The sequence below is a fragment of the Hibiscus syriacus genome, unplaced genomic scaffold, assembly GCF_006381635.1.
Source record: "Hibiscus syriacus cultivar Baekdansim isolate YM2019G1 unplaced genomic scaffold, ASM638163v2 tig00109971_pilon, whole genome shotgun sequence".
NCBI lineage: Eukaryota > Viridiplantae > Streptophyta > Magnoliopsida > Malvales > Malvaceae > Hibiscus > Hibiscus syriacus.
Genome location: NW_024062542.1, coordinates 764,570 through 778,178, shown reverse-complemented (window position 1 = coordinate 778,178; position 13,609 = coordinate 764,570). Strand labels below are relative to the sequence as shown.

The 13,609-nt window shown below is 29.6% G+C and overlaps 1 protein-coding gene across 1 annotated transcript; it reads right to left on the bottom strand.

Moving 5' to 3' along the window:
• Positions 1 to 6,342: 6,342 nt before the first annotated feature.
• On the bottom strand, positions 6,343 to 7,304 carry LOC120211183. Its single transcript, XM_039209789.1, has one exon. The coding sequence runs from the start codon at positions 7,270 to 7,272 to the stop codon at positions 6,349 to 6,351; it is 924 nt and encodes a 307-aa protein (XP_039065720.1). The 5' UTR covers positions 7,273 to 7,304; the 3' UTR covers positions 6,343 to 6,348.
• Between the last annotated feature and the right edge of the window lie 6,305 nt (positions 7,305 to 13,609).

Here is a 13,609-nt window from a genome sequence, read left to right as displayed (position 1 = left end):
GAAATAAGGATTACAGAATCGAAAATGGGTATCGATACCCAGGCTTGGTATCGATACCAAAGCTAGAGAAGTATCGGTACCATGCATAGGGTACTAATATTACTCAAAGTGGAAAATTGTATTAAGCCTCTCTTTTAGCTTAATTTATTAAGGATCGATTTATGATACTTAGAATTCTGATATGCATATCAATTGTATGATTGTGTAGATATCTAGCATAAACAAGTTTAGGAACGACCGAAGAGTTAGGATCGATTAAGAATGATAAAGTCATAAAAGTTGATTGGGATTAAGTGAGGCTAAGGTGAGTGCATGATATAGTATAAATGTAGTTCTATGGAATACGACTTGTGATAAGTCTATTTTCTATGTTTAAATTTCATGGTTCAATAGTTATGAATATAGATATATTATGATCATTATAAGCACATGCATAAGTGTTATATGTTTATATGCTTGGATTCATGTTATATAATTCATGTGAACATAATCAAATAACATAAGCTATATGATATAAAATTGAGTATCATATATACATGTGATATATGGTATGAAATAAGACGTACGTGATTGTAAGAGAAATGACATGAGTACATGAATATGTGATGAATTAGTGATTGAACGGATATATGGAACATATAAATATTCAAGCCCATGTTATGTGATATGAGAGCTATAAGTATAGTTGGCATGCCAAGAGTCGATGGTTATATGAAGTCCTTCGGGACATATACGAGGTCCTTCGGGACATACATAAGGTCCTTTGGGACAAATTTTATATGACATTCAGTGGACCCTTATACGAGCTGTGGTGACAGCATATGTGCACAACCTCAATGTACTCGCATACCTTAAGTTCTTAATATTGTATATGGGCACATAAAAGATATAAAAAGAGTTTATGTTATTTTATTATTAATGATGGAACATATGTGACATTATTAAATAGTGATATGATAATTGTGATTGCATATGGAATGATTAGATTGTATGTTCATACTTTAAGAAATACATTATTTTATTATATGCCCCACTAAGTCTGTGACTTAGCGTGTAAGCGTTTTACACGTAGGTACTGAGAAGCATGAGGATTAGACCTAGGGTCTGCAAAACAATATACATCCACTTGAAGATCAAATCAGAAGTAATTTACAAAGTATGTCTTTTGTTGTAATTAGTATGTTGGCATGTAGACAAGTTGTGAATTACATATTATCTGATCGATTTTGTATTATTTTGGTCAAACTTGTGCAAATTAACTAATTTTATTTAATGAAAGTTTGAATTTTTCATGATTTTTAATAGTGTAAAAGTTTTGAATAGTCAACGTGACACCTCGGATTCGTATCCGGGTCGGGTACGAGTTGGGAGTGTTACATCAACTATAGTATGTAGTATATAAATATAAACTATAGTTTATATATATAGTATATACTATATAAATAGTTTATATAGTTCACTAATAAACTATATAGATAGGTCATATGTAAACTATATAGTTTACATAGTTTATACATATAGTTCATATGTAAACTATATAGTATATATAGTTTACATATAGTATAAGTTAATATATATTATTTATGTATAGTTTAAATACTACTATCTATAAACTATATAGTTTATATATTATTTCATAAATTAACCTTAAATCATAAACCCTAAACCTTAAACCACATATATAAACTATATAGTTTATATTAATAAATTATATAATTTATACAATATATATTATTTATAATTATACATAATATATAAATATAAATTGTATAGTTTATATATAATTCATATATAATTTATATATAAACTATATAATTTATATTAATAAACTATGTAGTTTATATATAGTTCAATAGTTCATATATAAACTATATGGTATTATAGTTTATACATGGTATATATAGTTTATAATATATATATATATAGTTTATATAGTATATAATAATATAAATATAAACTATATAGTTTATATATATAATATATATACTTTATATATAAACTATATAGTTTATATTATATATATATATATATATATATATATTATAGTTGTTTTAATTTTTTTCTAAACTTTTAAAATGAATGCAATTTAGTCAATTTTACATATTTTTTTCACATTTTACAATCATTTCAATTTGATCCCTTTTTGTTGTTTAATTTATTTAAATTTTTATTTGTAATTTTATATTTGTTCAATTTAGTCCTTAAAATTATATTAGCATCTGAAATTGGCCCATACTTTTTACTTATTTATATTTTTAAATTGACCCATAACTTTTTAAATGGGTATAATTTAGTACTTTTTTGTATTAATTTAAAACTCACAATTTAAAATTATTTTGATTTGATCCCTCATCAATGTGTGTTGTTTAATTTGTTTAAATTTTATTTGTAATTTCATATTTGTTCAATTTAGTCTTAAAATTATATTTGAATATGAAATTGGCTCATACTTATTACTTATTTATATTTTTTAATTGGCCCATAACTTTTTAAATCGATATAATTTAATACTTTTTTTGTATTAATTTAAACATCACAATTTAAAATTATTTCGATTTGATCCCTCATCAATATGTGTTGTTTAATTTATTTAAATTTTTATTTGTAATTTCATATTTGTTCAATTTAGTCCTTAAAATTATATTTGCATTTGAAATTGGCCCATACTTATTACTTATTTATATTTTTTAATTAGCCCATAACTTTTTAAATGGGTATAATTTAGTACTTTTTTGTATTAATTTCAACCTCACAATTTAAAATTATTTCGATTTGATCCCTCATCAATGTGATGTGTTTAATTTATTTAAATTTAAATTTGTAATTTCATATTTATTCAATTTAGTTCTTAAATTTATATTTTTCATAAAATTGAACTATGATTATTTATATTCTTAGTAATTTACTATAATCATATACAATTACAAATTGCAATTCAACGTTCGCGAAATACGAAAATAATTAATCCAAAAATAAAAAATAACCCGATTTAAACTCAATCTGTATCTGATAGAGATCCAAACTGAATTTTATCTGCCAATGATGTGACCCGATCTGAACGAGATCCGCCTAAAGTCCATCCGAACCAGAATTAACCTACTTTTTAACTGCTCCGGACCTGAACTATCATCGATCCGAACTGAAAGTAAACCGACCTAAACCCGGACTGTACCTAGTGTTAAATCAACCTAAAAATGACCCGACCTGATTTGACCTGGACCCGACCTTATCCGACTCGAAGCATCAAATTTACCTGACTTAACCTATATCCGTTTTACTCGACCTAACAAGATCCGACTGAAACCTGAACGATTACCCAATTTTACATCCCTAATTCCAAAGCCTAATGATTATATTATAGAAGAGGCTCTCCCTCTCCCATGTGTGCTGTTATAATTCATTCTTTGTGCTAATTAAGGTCATTTACGAAATAGATTGTCCACTATTTAAGATTAATTAAGTTAATGTTTAAATTAAATAGATTTAATTCAACTCAAATTCTTAGCAAACTAAATAAATTATTTGATATTCAACTTGGAAAGCTCGTGAGTAACTCAGAAAAATAATATATTAAATTTTTTATTTTTTTAATTAAACTATTAATAATATTAGTATATATATGTTATTGTTTTTTTAAAATATAATATAAGATTTTTATGTACTTAAGATTCAAGTTCGAGTTCAACTTGAGCTTCAATTCTTTATTTTGAGTAGAACTTAAACATTATAAACTTGCGAGTTTTGACTCAAGTTGAGCTTTAACTTTTTATTCCAAATTCCAATCGAACTTGACAATTTTAACCCAAATTTTTTTTAATTGAGTTAAACTTAAATTTAAAAATTTTGAATCGATTCGAACTCGACTCAACCGTCGCAGCACCAGTGCTAACACATTTAATCTTTGATGAGATTTATATAAAGGCCGGTAAAATGGTAAAAAAATAATCACACAATACATCCACACGACTAATGGTGGATGCGCATATTCTTTAAGTAAATATATTCGCATCTTGAAATTTAATTTTTTTTTAAAATAATTATTTATTTTATTTATGGTGTACATTCTAAAAAATTATTTGTCAATTTCATTCAAAAGTTTTATATTATTTTATGTTATTAACATATTACATACTCAACTTCAACAAAAAAAAAAAAGATCTACTAACACACATAATTGATGTGCACGTGTGCGATAGGATATAAGTGGCATGTCATTCAAGTATAAATGACCTATAATGCACGAATTGAGTGACCTTAGGGGTAAATGACTTGTTATTATTCTTTGAGATCATTGGTTTGAGCATTAGGAATGTCAGGAGTATGAGCGTTCAATGTTAAATGGTTGAAAGTTATCTTTGAAAAGATATTGTCTTGTATTTAATTCAAATTAATAAAAATAATTTTGAATTTATTAAATAATATTATAAAATTTTAATTATGAATATAAAAATGGTAAATATATATAATATAATTATAAAAATATTTAAATTAAAAGCAACTATAATATTATAATTAACTACATTTAAATTTAAATAACAACATGAACAAATATGATTTAACAACATTTAAAAAATGAAATAAAATTTAAATAATAAAATAATATTTATACTTTAGCTATGTTTGATAGTATTTATTTAAAAGATTCTTAATAATTTAAGAATAAATGCTTATATACTTCTATAAATATTTTATTCAAACTCGAAAACTTTTAGGGTCATTTCATTTTGGTCACTCAATTTTTAAAACTTACAATAAAGTCATCAAATTTTTAATTTGTTTTCAATAAAATCTCTGTCGTTAACTCCCATTAGATTTTGATGACATGGCACTTAACTCCCATTAACGGTCTTCTTCTTCTCGTAAAAGATGAGCAGACCCTTTAAAAAAAAACAGAACTTTCAACAATCTAAAGCATTAAAAGAAACAATAAAAACAATACTTGGCTTATCCATCTTCTCAACTGAGTTTCAAATCTAAACCTCCAACTGTTCAACCCCAACAACATCAAAGGGTTTTAATTTTCATAAATACTTTGCTGAAAATAAAAGAAGGTAGCACCTTTAATTTCTATAAATAGTACTCAAATATCACGAAAAACCAACTACTTGAATCACCAAGAAAAACTCACTACCATGCAAGATAAAATACAATCAATAAAACAGTAGCTGAAAAGGAAACTACCCAGAAATAGAAAACCCAATAAAAAAATATATCCTAATAAACGTGGTGCACCCATCAAATACCCACCAACTGTTCCATCGGATCAATTCTCTCCAGAGTTCTGTTCATTTGTATCTGCCTGGTAAATACCTACAAGTTTAGTTTGCATTATATCATCTCATCAAATGTATCTATCAATTAAGTGCCTGTTTCCCAGAATTCTTTTGCCAAATTTCTGACTTCTAGTCTAAGCTAGCAACACTCTTCAATGTTTCATCCGATATCGATGCTCAAGTTCATTGAATGGTCTAATCCTACCTTATTAACATCACTAGAATCTGATATTTGTATCCTCGGAGGCTCGTTTTATGTTGATTAAAAGTGGTGTATATAGCAATTAATATACTACAATTTTCTTTGAAGACAAACATATTTGATATTTGCACTGCATTTGAGATTCTTATCCAAGGGAAAAGTAACTCGTACTTGCCTTCTGTTCTCATATCATCTTTGAAGACAACACATTTAGCCTGCAATGAAGATGAAAAATGCTTCTACATTAATTTATTTTCTTTGTTTGGTCATCCTTTTGCATGTAGGTATTGGTTATCATTGTCATGTTCTATGATCTTTTGTTTGTGACAAACAGTTATCTAATTTTTGCTTGTTTCCTTTCCATTTTTGGCATAACAAAGAATTCTCGAGAAAGAGCACCATCTTTGGACCTCTTTAGCTTTGATGGGTGCATCACGTTTATTAGGTTTTCGATTTCTGGGTATTTTCCTTTTAGATTTGAAGCTAAGTTGAGAAGATGGATAAGGCAGGTAATGTTTTTATTGTTTCTTTTAATGCTTTAGATTGTTTGAAAGTTCTGTTTTTTAAAAGAAGAAGAAGAGGAGGAGGAGAGTTAACGGGAGGTTACCTACCACTCAGCAAAAACTAATAGAGATAATAGTAGGGACATTATTGAAAAGGAACTAAAAGTTCAATAACTGTATTGCAATTTTCAAAAGTTGGGTGACCAAAATGCAAGTTCTCTAAAAGTTTGGGGACTATTTATATGCTTTGCCCTAATAATAAATCTTTAGCCGTAATGATCATTTTTTGTGTTGTATACTTTACTAAATATATGTCTATACTTAAATTCGATTAACGTTAAAAAAAAGTCGGTGTATCAAGAAATCTTGATCATCGACGTCTGAAAGATACAATACTCCTGGAAAAATCATGTATTGGAGGGTTGAATCCCAAGCATCCAAGAAGGCCCTGCCTGTATGGCAAAAATGTCTTCCTCCTCATCTCCTCCGATATGGCCCGGTTGGCCGTGTAATGCAATTCGTGAGCTGAAACCCGCCCCCTCCGTCTCGAACTCGACCCCACACTCTCCGTCGACCGGAAGCTTAAATTGTTTATATCCTCGGCGTCTTTATTATACGAAACAGCAAAATTTCTGAAAGACTCATCACCCGTTGCTCTCCCTTCCGATGCACTCCTAAGCAACAACAGATCTTTCAACTTCCACTTCCAGTTGCCTTTGGAGAACGAAATAGCCGACAGGATCGACGAAACATAGGATTTGGGATTGCTTGTGATCTCCTGCTCGAACGTGGTGTCATCGGATGCTTTAAAAGGAGACAACGATCTGCTTTTCTTGTGAACGTAGTAGTAGCTTGAAGATGATGATGAAGAACAAGCGGAGGATCGATCCCTTCCTCGCTGTTTCGGTTCTACTGGTACCGATCCTTTACGAGACTTGTGGATGGGTGTTTCGAATGGATCGAAGTGGTTCAAAGGCCGAACCTTTCCACCTTGGAAAAGCTCATCGGCTGACAAAGAAGTTCTCTCTAACTGCCCACTAAACTCGAACTCGAAATCTTCATCGTCTTCTTTGTCGAGTTTTCCATGGAAACCTTTTGTTTTAGGGATACCGGGCTTTTCCTCCCATTGAAAAGGAACCGATGCTGAAACACGAGTGGGACTTGTGGGAGCACTGAAGAAGAAGCTACTGCCAAAGCGTTGAGGACTGGAAGGAGCAGTCATGTAGGGAGACGAGCATGCACTGTCGAAATTGAAGTTCACCGCCGCTGTAGGCACCTGCACCACCACTTCCATGGCTTTTTCAAGATTGGGGACTGAACCCTAAAAGCCAGGATGAAGGTAGAAATGGAGGGTTTTATAAGGAAGAAATATGAGGGAAGGAAGGTGAGAGGAAGAAGAGGAGGGTGTAAACTTTTGGCAATTTGTCTAATGGGAAAATTCGGTCTCGGTTCACGACAGAGCCGCCTTACGTCTACCAGTGCTATATAAAATTATTGCATTCTAGTGTTGAAGGTTTTGTTGGTTTTACTTGTAACCATTCATTTTGTACCCTATGCTTAATTTTCCATTTTTTTAGTTTTGACTAAATTTAGGAATATTTTAAGTTCCAGATAATGCAATCTTTGGGATGTTGACATTATTATATTGTTTATATAAATTTATACATGATAATTTTTGTCAAAAAAATGTATGCATGATATTTGATGATGCATAAATTTTAGTTGAATTTTATGATTTATAGTTTAAATTTTAATTTATTTAGAACTTTCTTTAAAAAAAACACTTGTTGGCAGTTAATCGGATGCAATCTAAAACTAAGGGTTTGTCTGTTTTCATGTAATTGATTTTTCAGAAAATACTTTCTTCATTTTCAGTATTTGGTTGGCGGAAAACATATGGTCAATGTAATTCATTTTTCATAATCAATTGAATTTTCTTTACATTTTCTGAAAAAATGACTTACGGTCTAATTTTTCATTAGTCATTTTATGAACTTTTCACTCCAAAACATAAACACTCAAAATATTATTATTTTATATATTTAATATCAATATATCATTATAGAATCATTTTAAGAAAGATTTATTAAATTATATTTATCGATAATTTTTATAATATAATATAATATAATATTTTTATTTTAATAATAAATTATTAATAAAACTAATATTATTTATTGATTTTATAAACATAATATTATTGAATTGTTAAATATTTAAAACATATTCCTTAAAATGTAATATAATATTCTTATTTTAATATTATAAGTTTTAATAGTTTCATAATATTATTATTTTATTAAGTAATATACTTAACAATATATTATTTTTATTTTAATAAATATTTAATATAATTATAATATTTTTATTTCAATAGAATATAATAATATTAATATTTTTTATTTAAATTTTAGATATAATATTTTAATAATAATATTAGATAAATTATTCTAATATTTTAAAAAATAATATTATTATTTTGTTGATAAATAATATTATTTATTGCATTTGATGTTTATAATAAAGAATTTAAAAAAATTACCAACCAATAAAAAATGAATTACACAACATTATCCAAATATTATAAAATAATTTTCAAGAAATAATTTTCAGGAAAAATAATTTATTTTTCGGAATCTTTTTTTTCGTGGAATAAATGGAGTAATGGACCTTAAGTGACACGGCAAATTCAAGGGAAATTTAATTATGCAGAATTATATTTTAGTCCCTTATAAAATTTAAAATTTAATTCTTGTTGGCTCCTCAAATTTCTTTTCATTCGACCTAATATGATAAATTTTAAATTTTAATTTTAACTGAAAATTTACAACTCATTAACTAACAATTCAAAATATTTCATATATATGTTAAATAAGATTAAGGGTTAAAATCTTGACGTTTATGAATAGAATAAATTAAATTAAAATAGTCGCTTTTAGACTATGCAATACTTAACCTAAATTAATTGATTAATAGATCGAATATAAATAATTATACTTAAAAAGTTTCATATATATGCAAAAAGTCACTAATATAAGCCGTACCTAAATTCAAAATACATCAAGTAGAAGTTTATTATTATTTTTATTTTGTGAATAGACATCAAGTGGAAAGTTATTAAAGAACATTGGGTAAACTACATATTTGGTCACATATTTATTCCCGTGGTTTCGTTTTAGTCATCCAACTACTTTTTTCAAAATCAAACCTAACGTTACATTTTGGTCACTCGTCGTTAAAAAATAAACAGAACTATTGGCGTGACAATTTTTTATCTTTTCCAGCAATGATGTGATATTACCTTATGGTGGCACATCAATAATTTTGTTTATTTTTAATGACCGGTGACCAAAACAGAACCAAAATATAACACTAGGTATAATTGTGAAAAAATTAATTAACAAAAATAAAAACAAAACCATAAGAACAGATGAGTGATTAAATACGTGGTTTACCCAAAAACATTTTAGGCTCTCTTTTCTTTATAGCTAACAGGGACAAAATAAAATGGAATTCCTACATATCGGCTAACTCTTTTCGTACCAATGTGAACTTATTTCATACAGCACTTTAGACCTTAAAATTTGCAGGTACTCATCTAGAACACGAGGAAATATCAAACAAGATGGCTCGATCTCTGCATACTCTTCTTTGTCCGGTTTTCGACATTAGGGTTCCTATTTTCTTCTTGTGCTTGGACAAGTAGCCATAAAGACAAGCAACCCACATCTTAATTTCTATTTATTAAAGGATAATGAAGATTAAATTTTAATATAATTAAAATGGTTAGATAAAAAGATGACGTAAAAATTCAAAGAACGATTAAAGTGTTAATTACAGCCCTTCCTAACTCTTTTCTTGTTCAAATAAATCCCCTAAAATTTTCATCCCAATATGTACTTATTATTAAATGACCATCCAGCTCAGTTGGTAGAGCACAAGGTTCTTAACCTTGAGGTCGTGGGATCGATTCCAACTGAGGGCATTTCATAATTCGGAGATCTCTTACGGAAGCCGCTCTCAACCTGGTGTTGGGGGTAACCTACTATCTTACATCCCCCTTACCCCATACATATAGGAAAAAGGGACAGCCATTTAATATGTACTTATTAACTAAAGAACTCTTAGCAAATTTTATGAATTAATAAAAATCTTCTTGGAAAAAAAAGAATTAACTTGAAATGGTTATAGTTTTAAAATCGTTCCAATCATCAACATCATCGAAAATATTAGGGTAAATTGTACAACTAATCACTTCTGTTTTAATTTTCTTTGATTTTGATAACACAACTTTTAGAAGTTATATTTTGATCACTTACATGAATAATTAACCACAATTCACTTAAATATTAACCCTCGTTACATTGACGAGGTTGCACGTTAACAAAAAATAAATTTTTAATTTGATCCTTAAATTTAATTCAAAATGTGAATTCAGTCTAAATCAAATACATATTCATTAATTCTATCATTAAAACCTCACCATTCTTCTTCATAGTTATTGCCATCACTACCACACATCACTCGGATCAAGTCATATAAAAAAAAACTCTTCATTAGGGATGGACTGAGGAGGGACAAATGAGGATATATAATCGCTTTCTAAAATTTTTAAATTTAGGGTAAAGTATAGTAATGGTCACTGAACATTTCTGAAGCTTGCATTTAGGTCCCCCAACTTTTAAAACTTGCAATACAGTCCCCCAATATTTATTCCGTTTGCAATATGGTCCCTCAACTTAAACTACCGTTAGAAAATTAGGGTAAATTATATAAATGGTCATTGAACCTTTCAGGCACTTGAATTTAGGTCTCCCAACTTATAAAACTTGCAAAATAGTCCTGTCGAAACGATTTTTTCCTTAACGGTTAAATTTTAAAAACCACATTAATTTTTAATTTATCTCTTTCAATTGATTTTTAATTTAAAAACAAATTCGATTTAAAAAACTTCTCGTTTCGAAAAATTTTAGATTTCCTTTGTGGTAAAAAAAACAGTTCGAAGAGTCGCCACCAATCCTTGATTAGGGTGTGATTGGGCACCCAAAAATGTTTTGTCATTTTAAATAAAAATTACTTTTAATTAAAACAACAAATTGAGGTATGCGTTACCAAAAAATGAGTTCGGGAGTCGGTTACGTGTGGGGAAGGATTAGCACCCCCACAACGCCCTAAATCGGTACCTAGTCGATTAATTAATGTCTTTGCAATGAACTTTAGAAATTCGAACTTAATTTGGCTTTTGATCCCATAAAACAAAGATGTAAATTTGAAAACATTCAAAAGCACTCAAATAAATTAAATTAAAATTACCAAGTCATTTTAGAAAGAAAAAGAATGTTCGATTATTTACAAATATCGAGACCAGATCTTAAAAGCTATAACAACCTTTTCTCGATAAATTTAAATAAACGAACATTTCCTTTTCTTTCGTTCCCAAATTTTAGGTGACGAATCAATTTTTTTTGTTTCACTTTCGGGATACACTTTTAACTTAAAATGGTCATAACGGCCCTCTAATCAGTTAAGACAGGCCACTCAAGACGATTTTAAATTAAAAAGGTATTACCCTTATTCCGATTATGTAATATGTCAAGTTATGCAAATGAGGCTATCATGCAAATTATGCAAAAAAGATGTCATGCCAAAATTCTTCATACAAACAAATATATTTAAATCAACATTTTCATACACACTAAATCTTCAATTAAGGAATTTAAGACCAATATGCCATTAATATGTATACATACTTACATTATTGTGAAAACAGTAGCATAAGACATATAATATATACATTATAAAGTACACATGTATGACATTAAATAGATTTACACATCTATAAACATATAGCACGCATATATAAAATAAATGTGACTACATAATTTGTACTCATATTTGCATAATATTAGGCAACATACACGTGCAAAATAAATGAATAGAATGATCAAGACTCATGAACGGTCAACATTACCTTTTGAATATCTAGCCGTTTTTAAATTTAATGCAATAACTATGGTGGACAAAATTGATCGTATAAAGCATAAATCCACAAAACAGGAAATAATATTAATGACTTGCAAATTAAACAAAATTAGCGTTAAATTAAATGTATGTTGAACTGAAAGCATGCGGGGATGTAAATGGAAAATTAAAAGATACATAAAAAATACTAAATAAAATAAAAAATGGACGTAAATATAATGGAGCTAATAAGTTAAATAAACGAAGAAGGGGTGACTAAAACCTAATTCTACCCTAGAACTACGATGGCTGAACACTAATTAACCCTAAAGTTTTAATATATACATTCTAAACCTAAGTTTAAATTAACCCTAAACTTAATCTAAACAAATAGCTTCTCCTCATCTCTCATCCTCACGGCCGCAATTCTCTTCTTCTTCACTCACAGCCGCGCCTTAAACAACCCAGAAGACTCCAACGCCGCCGATCGCCTATCTTCAACAGAGTTCTATACTTCGACCATTAAACCAAGATGACCAAGTAACTACCTTAAACACTAAAATAAGTTTGGTATTCTCCCTTTTGTCCTCTAACACCCTTAACCGAGACCTTTGCAAAACCCACAGCCACCATTCTATCACCATTCACCAGTGAGACTTAGAGTTGAGTAAACCTAACGACACTATCTAACCCTAAAAATGGACATGCAAAGACCTAAGGGCTATAAGATCTTTCGAATACTCACCCCGATGATGACTCCGGCGAAGCTCCTCCTCTTCTTGCTTCCAGTGATGCTCAGAACTTCCCAATTTCCGGCGAAGACCCGAAACAGAACCAGGTAAACGGATCTCTCTCTTTTTCCCTTTTTTTTGTTGGTTCGAGCACCTCCTTTGAATAGAAAAACGTTGTTTAAAAAAACAGAATCGTTATGACGTTTTGTTTCTACTGCTTTGTATTTCTGAAGAAGAAAAGCTTTATGTTGCTAATAAAAAAAAACTGCTCTGAAATCTCATCTGTTTGTATTGCTATCAAAAGGATAAATTACATGAATTCCTTTTACACACTGTTTGATCTTTGAATCTGGGATGAAGAAATATTCTACACCCTATTTTCTGATTCCCCCTTGTTGTGTAAAAAAAACAGTAAAAAAAATGGCCTCCGGTCCCCCTCTCTGTTTTTTTTTGACTGTGTAAAAAACCTCCTGTCCCTTGTGTGTCCGTGATGGTGTTCTCCTATTTCCTTTTTGTTTATGGGAGAAAAAAACCTCCCCTCTACTAACTGCTCTCCCCACTTACAAAACTGTTTCATTCCGTTTTTTGTAACTCCCACGTTGTGAAGAATTCCCTTCTATCTGCTCATTTCATTTTCCATCTTCATGCATCGCTGACCCCTTTTCTATTTTGCATGTCACGTCGGCATCCTTCTGTAGCAAAGGAATACATGGCCGTTTTGAGGTCGGTTGCTGGTGGGACCTTGTTGTAGATTGGCACAATACGTTGGGGCAGCCGGTTGTGAATTGGAGCAACGGTGGGCTCAACATGGCTGCCCTGCTGGATGGGACAAAGCTGCTGAAGATTATTGAGCTAGATACGGGTTTCCAACTGATTTGGGTATGGGAACAGTATGTCTTGTAACATAGCTTAGGTTTGGACCCAAATTAGACAATTGTA

Bases quoted from the DNA above. Each gene is read 5' to 3' on its own strand.
- LOC120211183 (XM_039209789.1), bottom strand. From the start codon at position 7,272: ATGGAAGTGGTGGTGCAGGTGCCTACAGCGGCGGTGAACTTCAATTTC.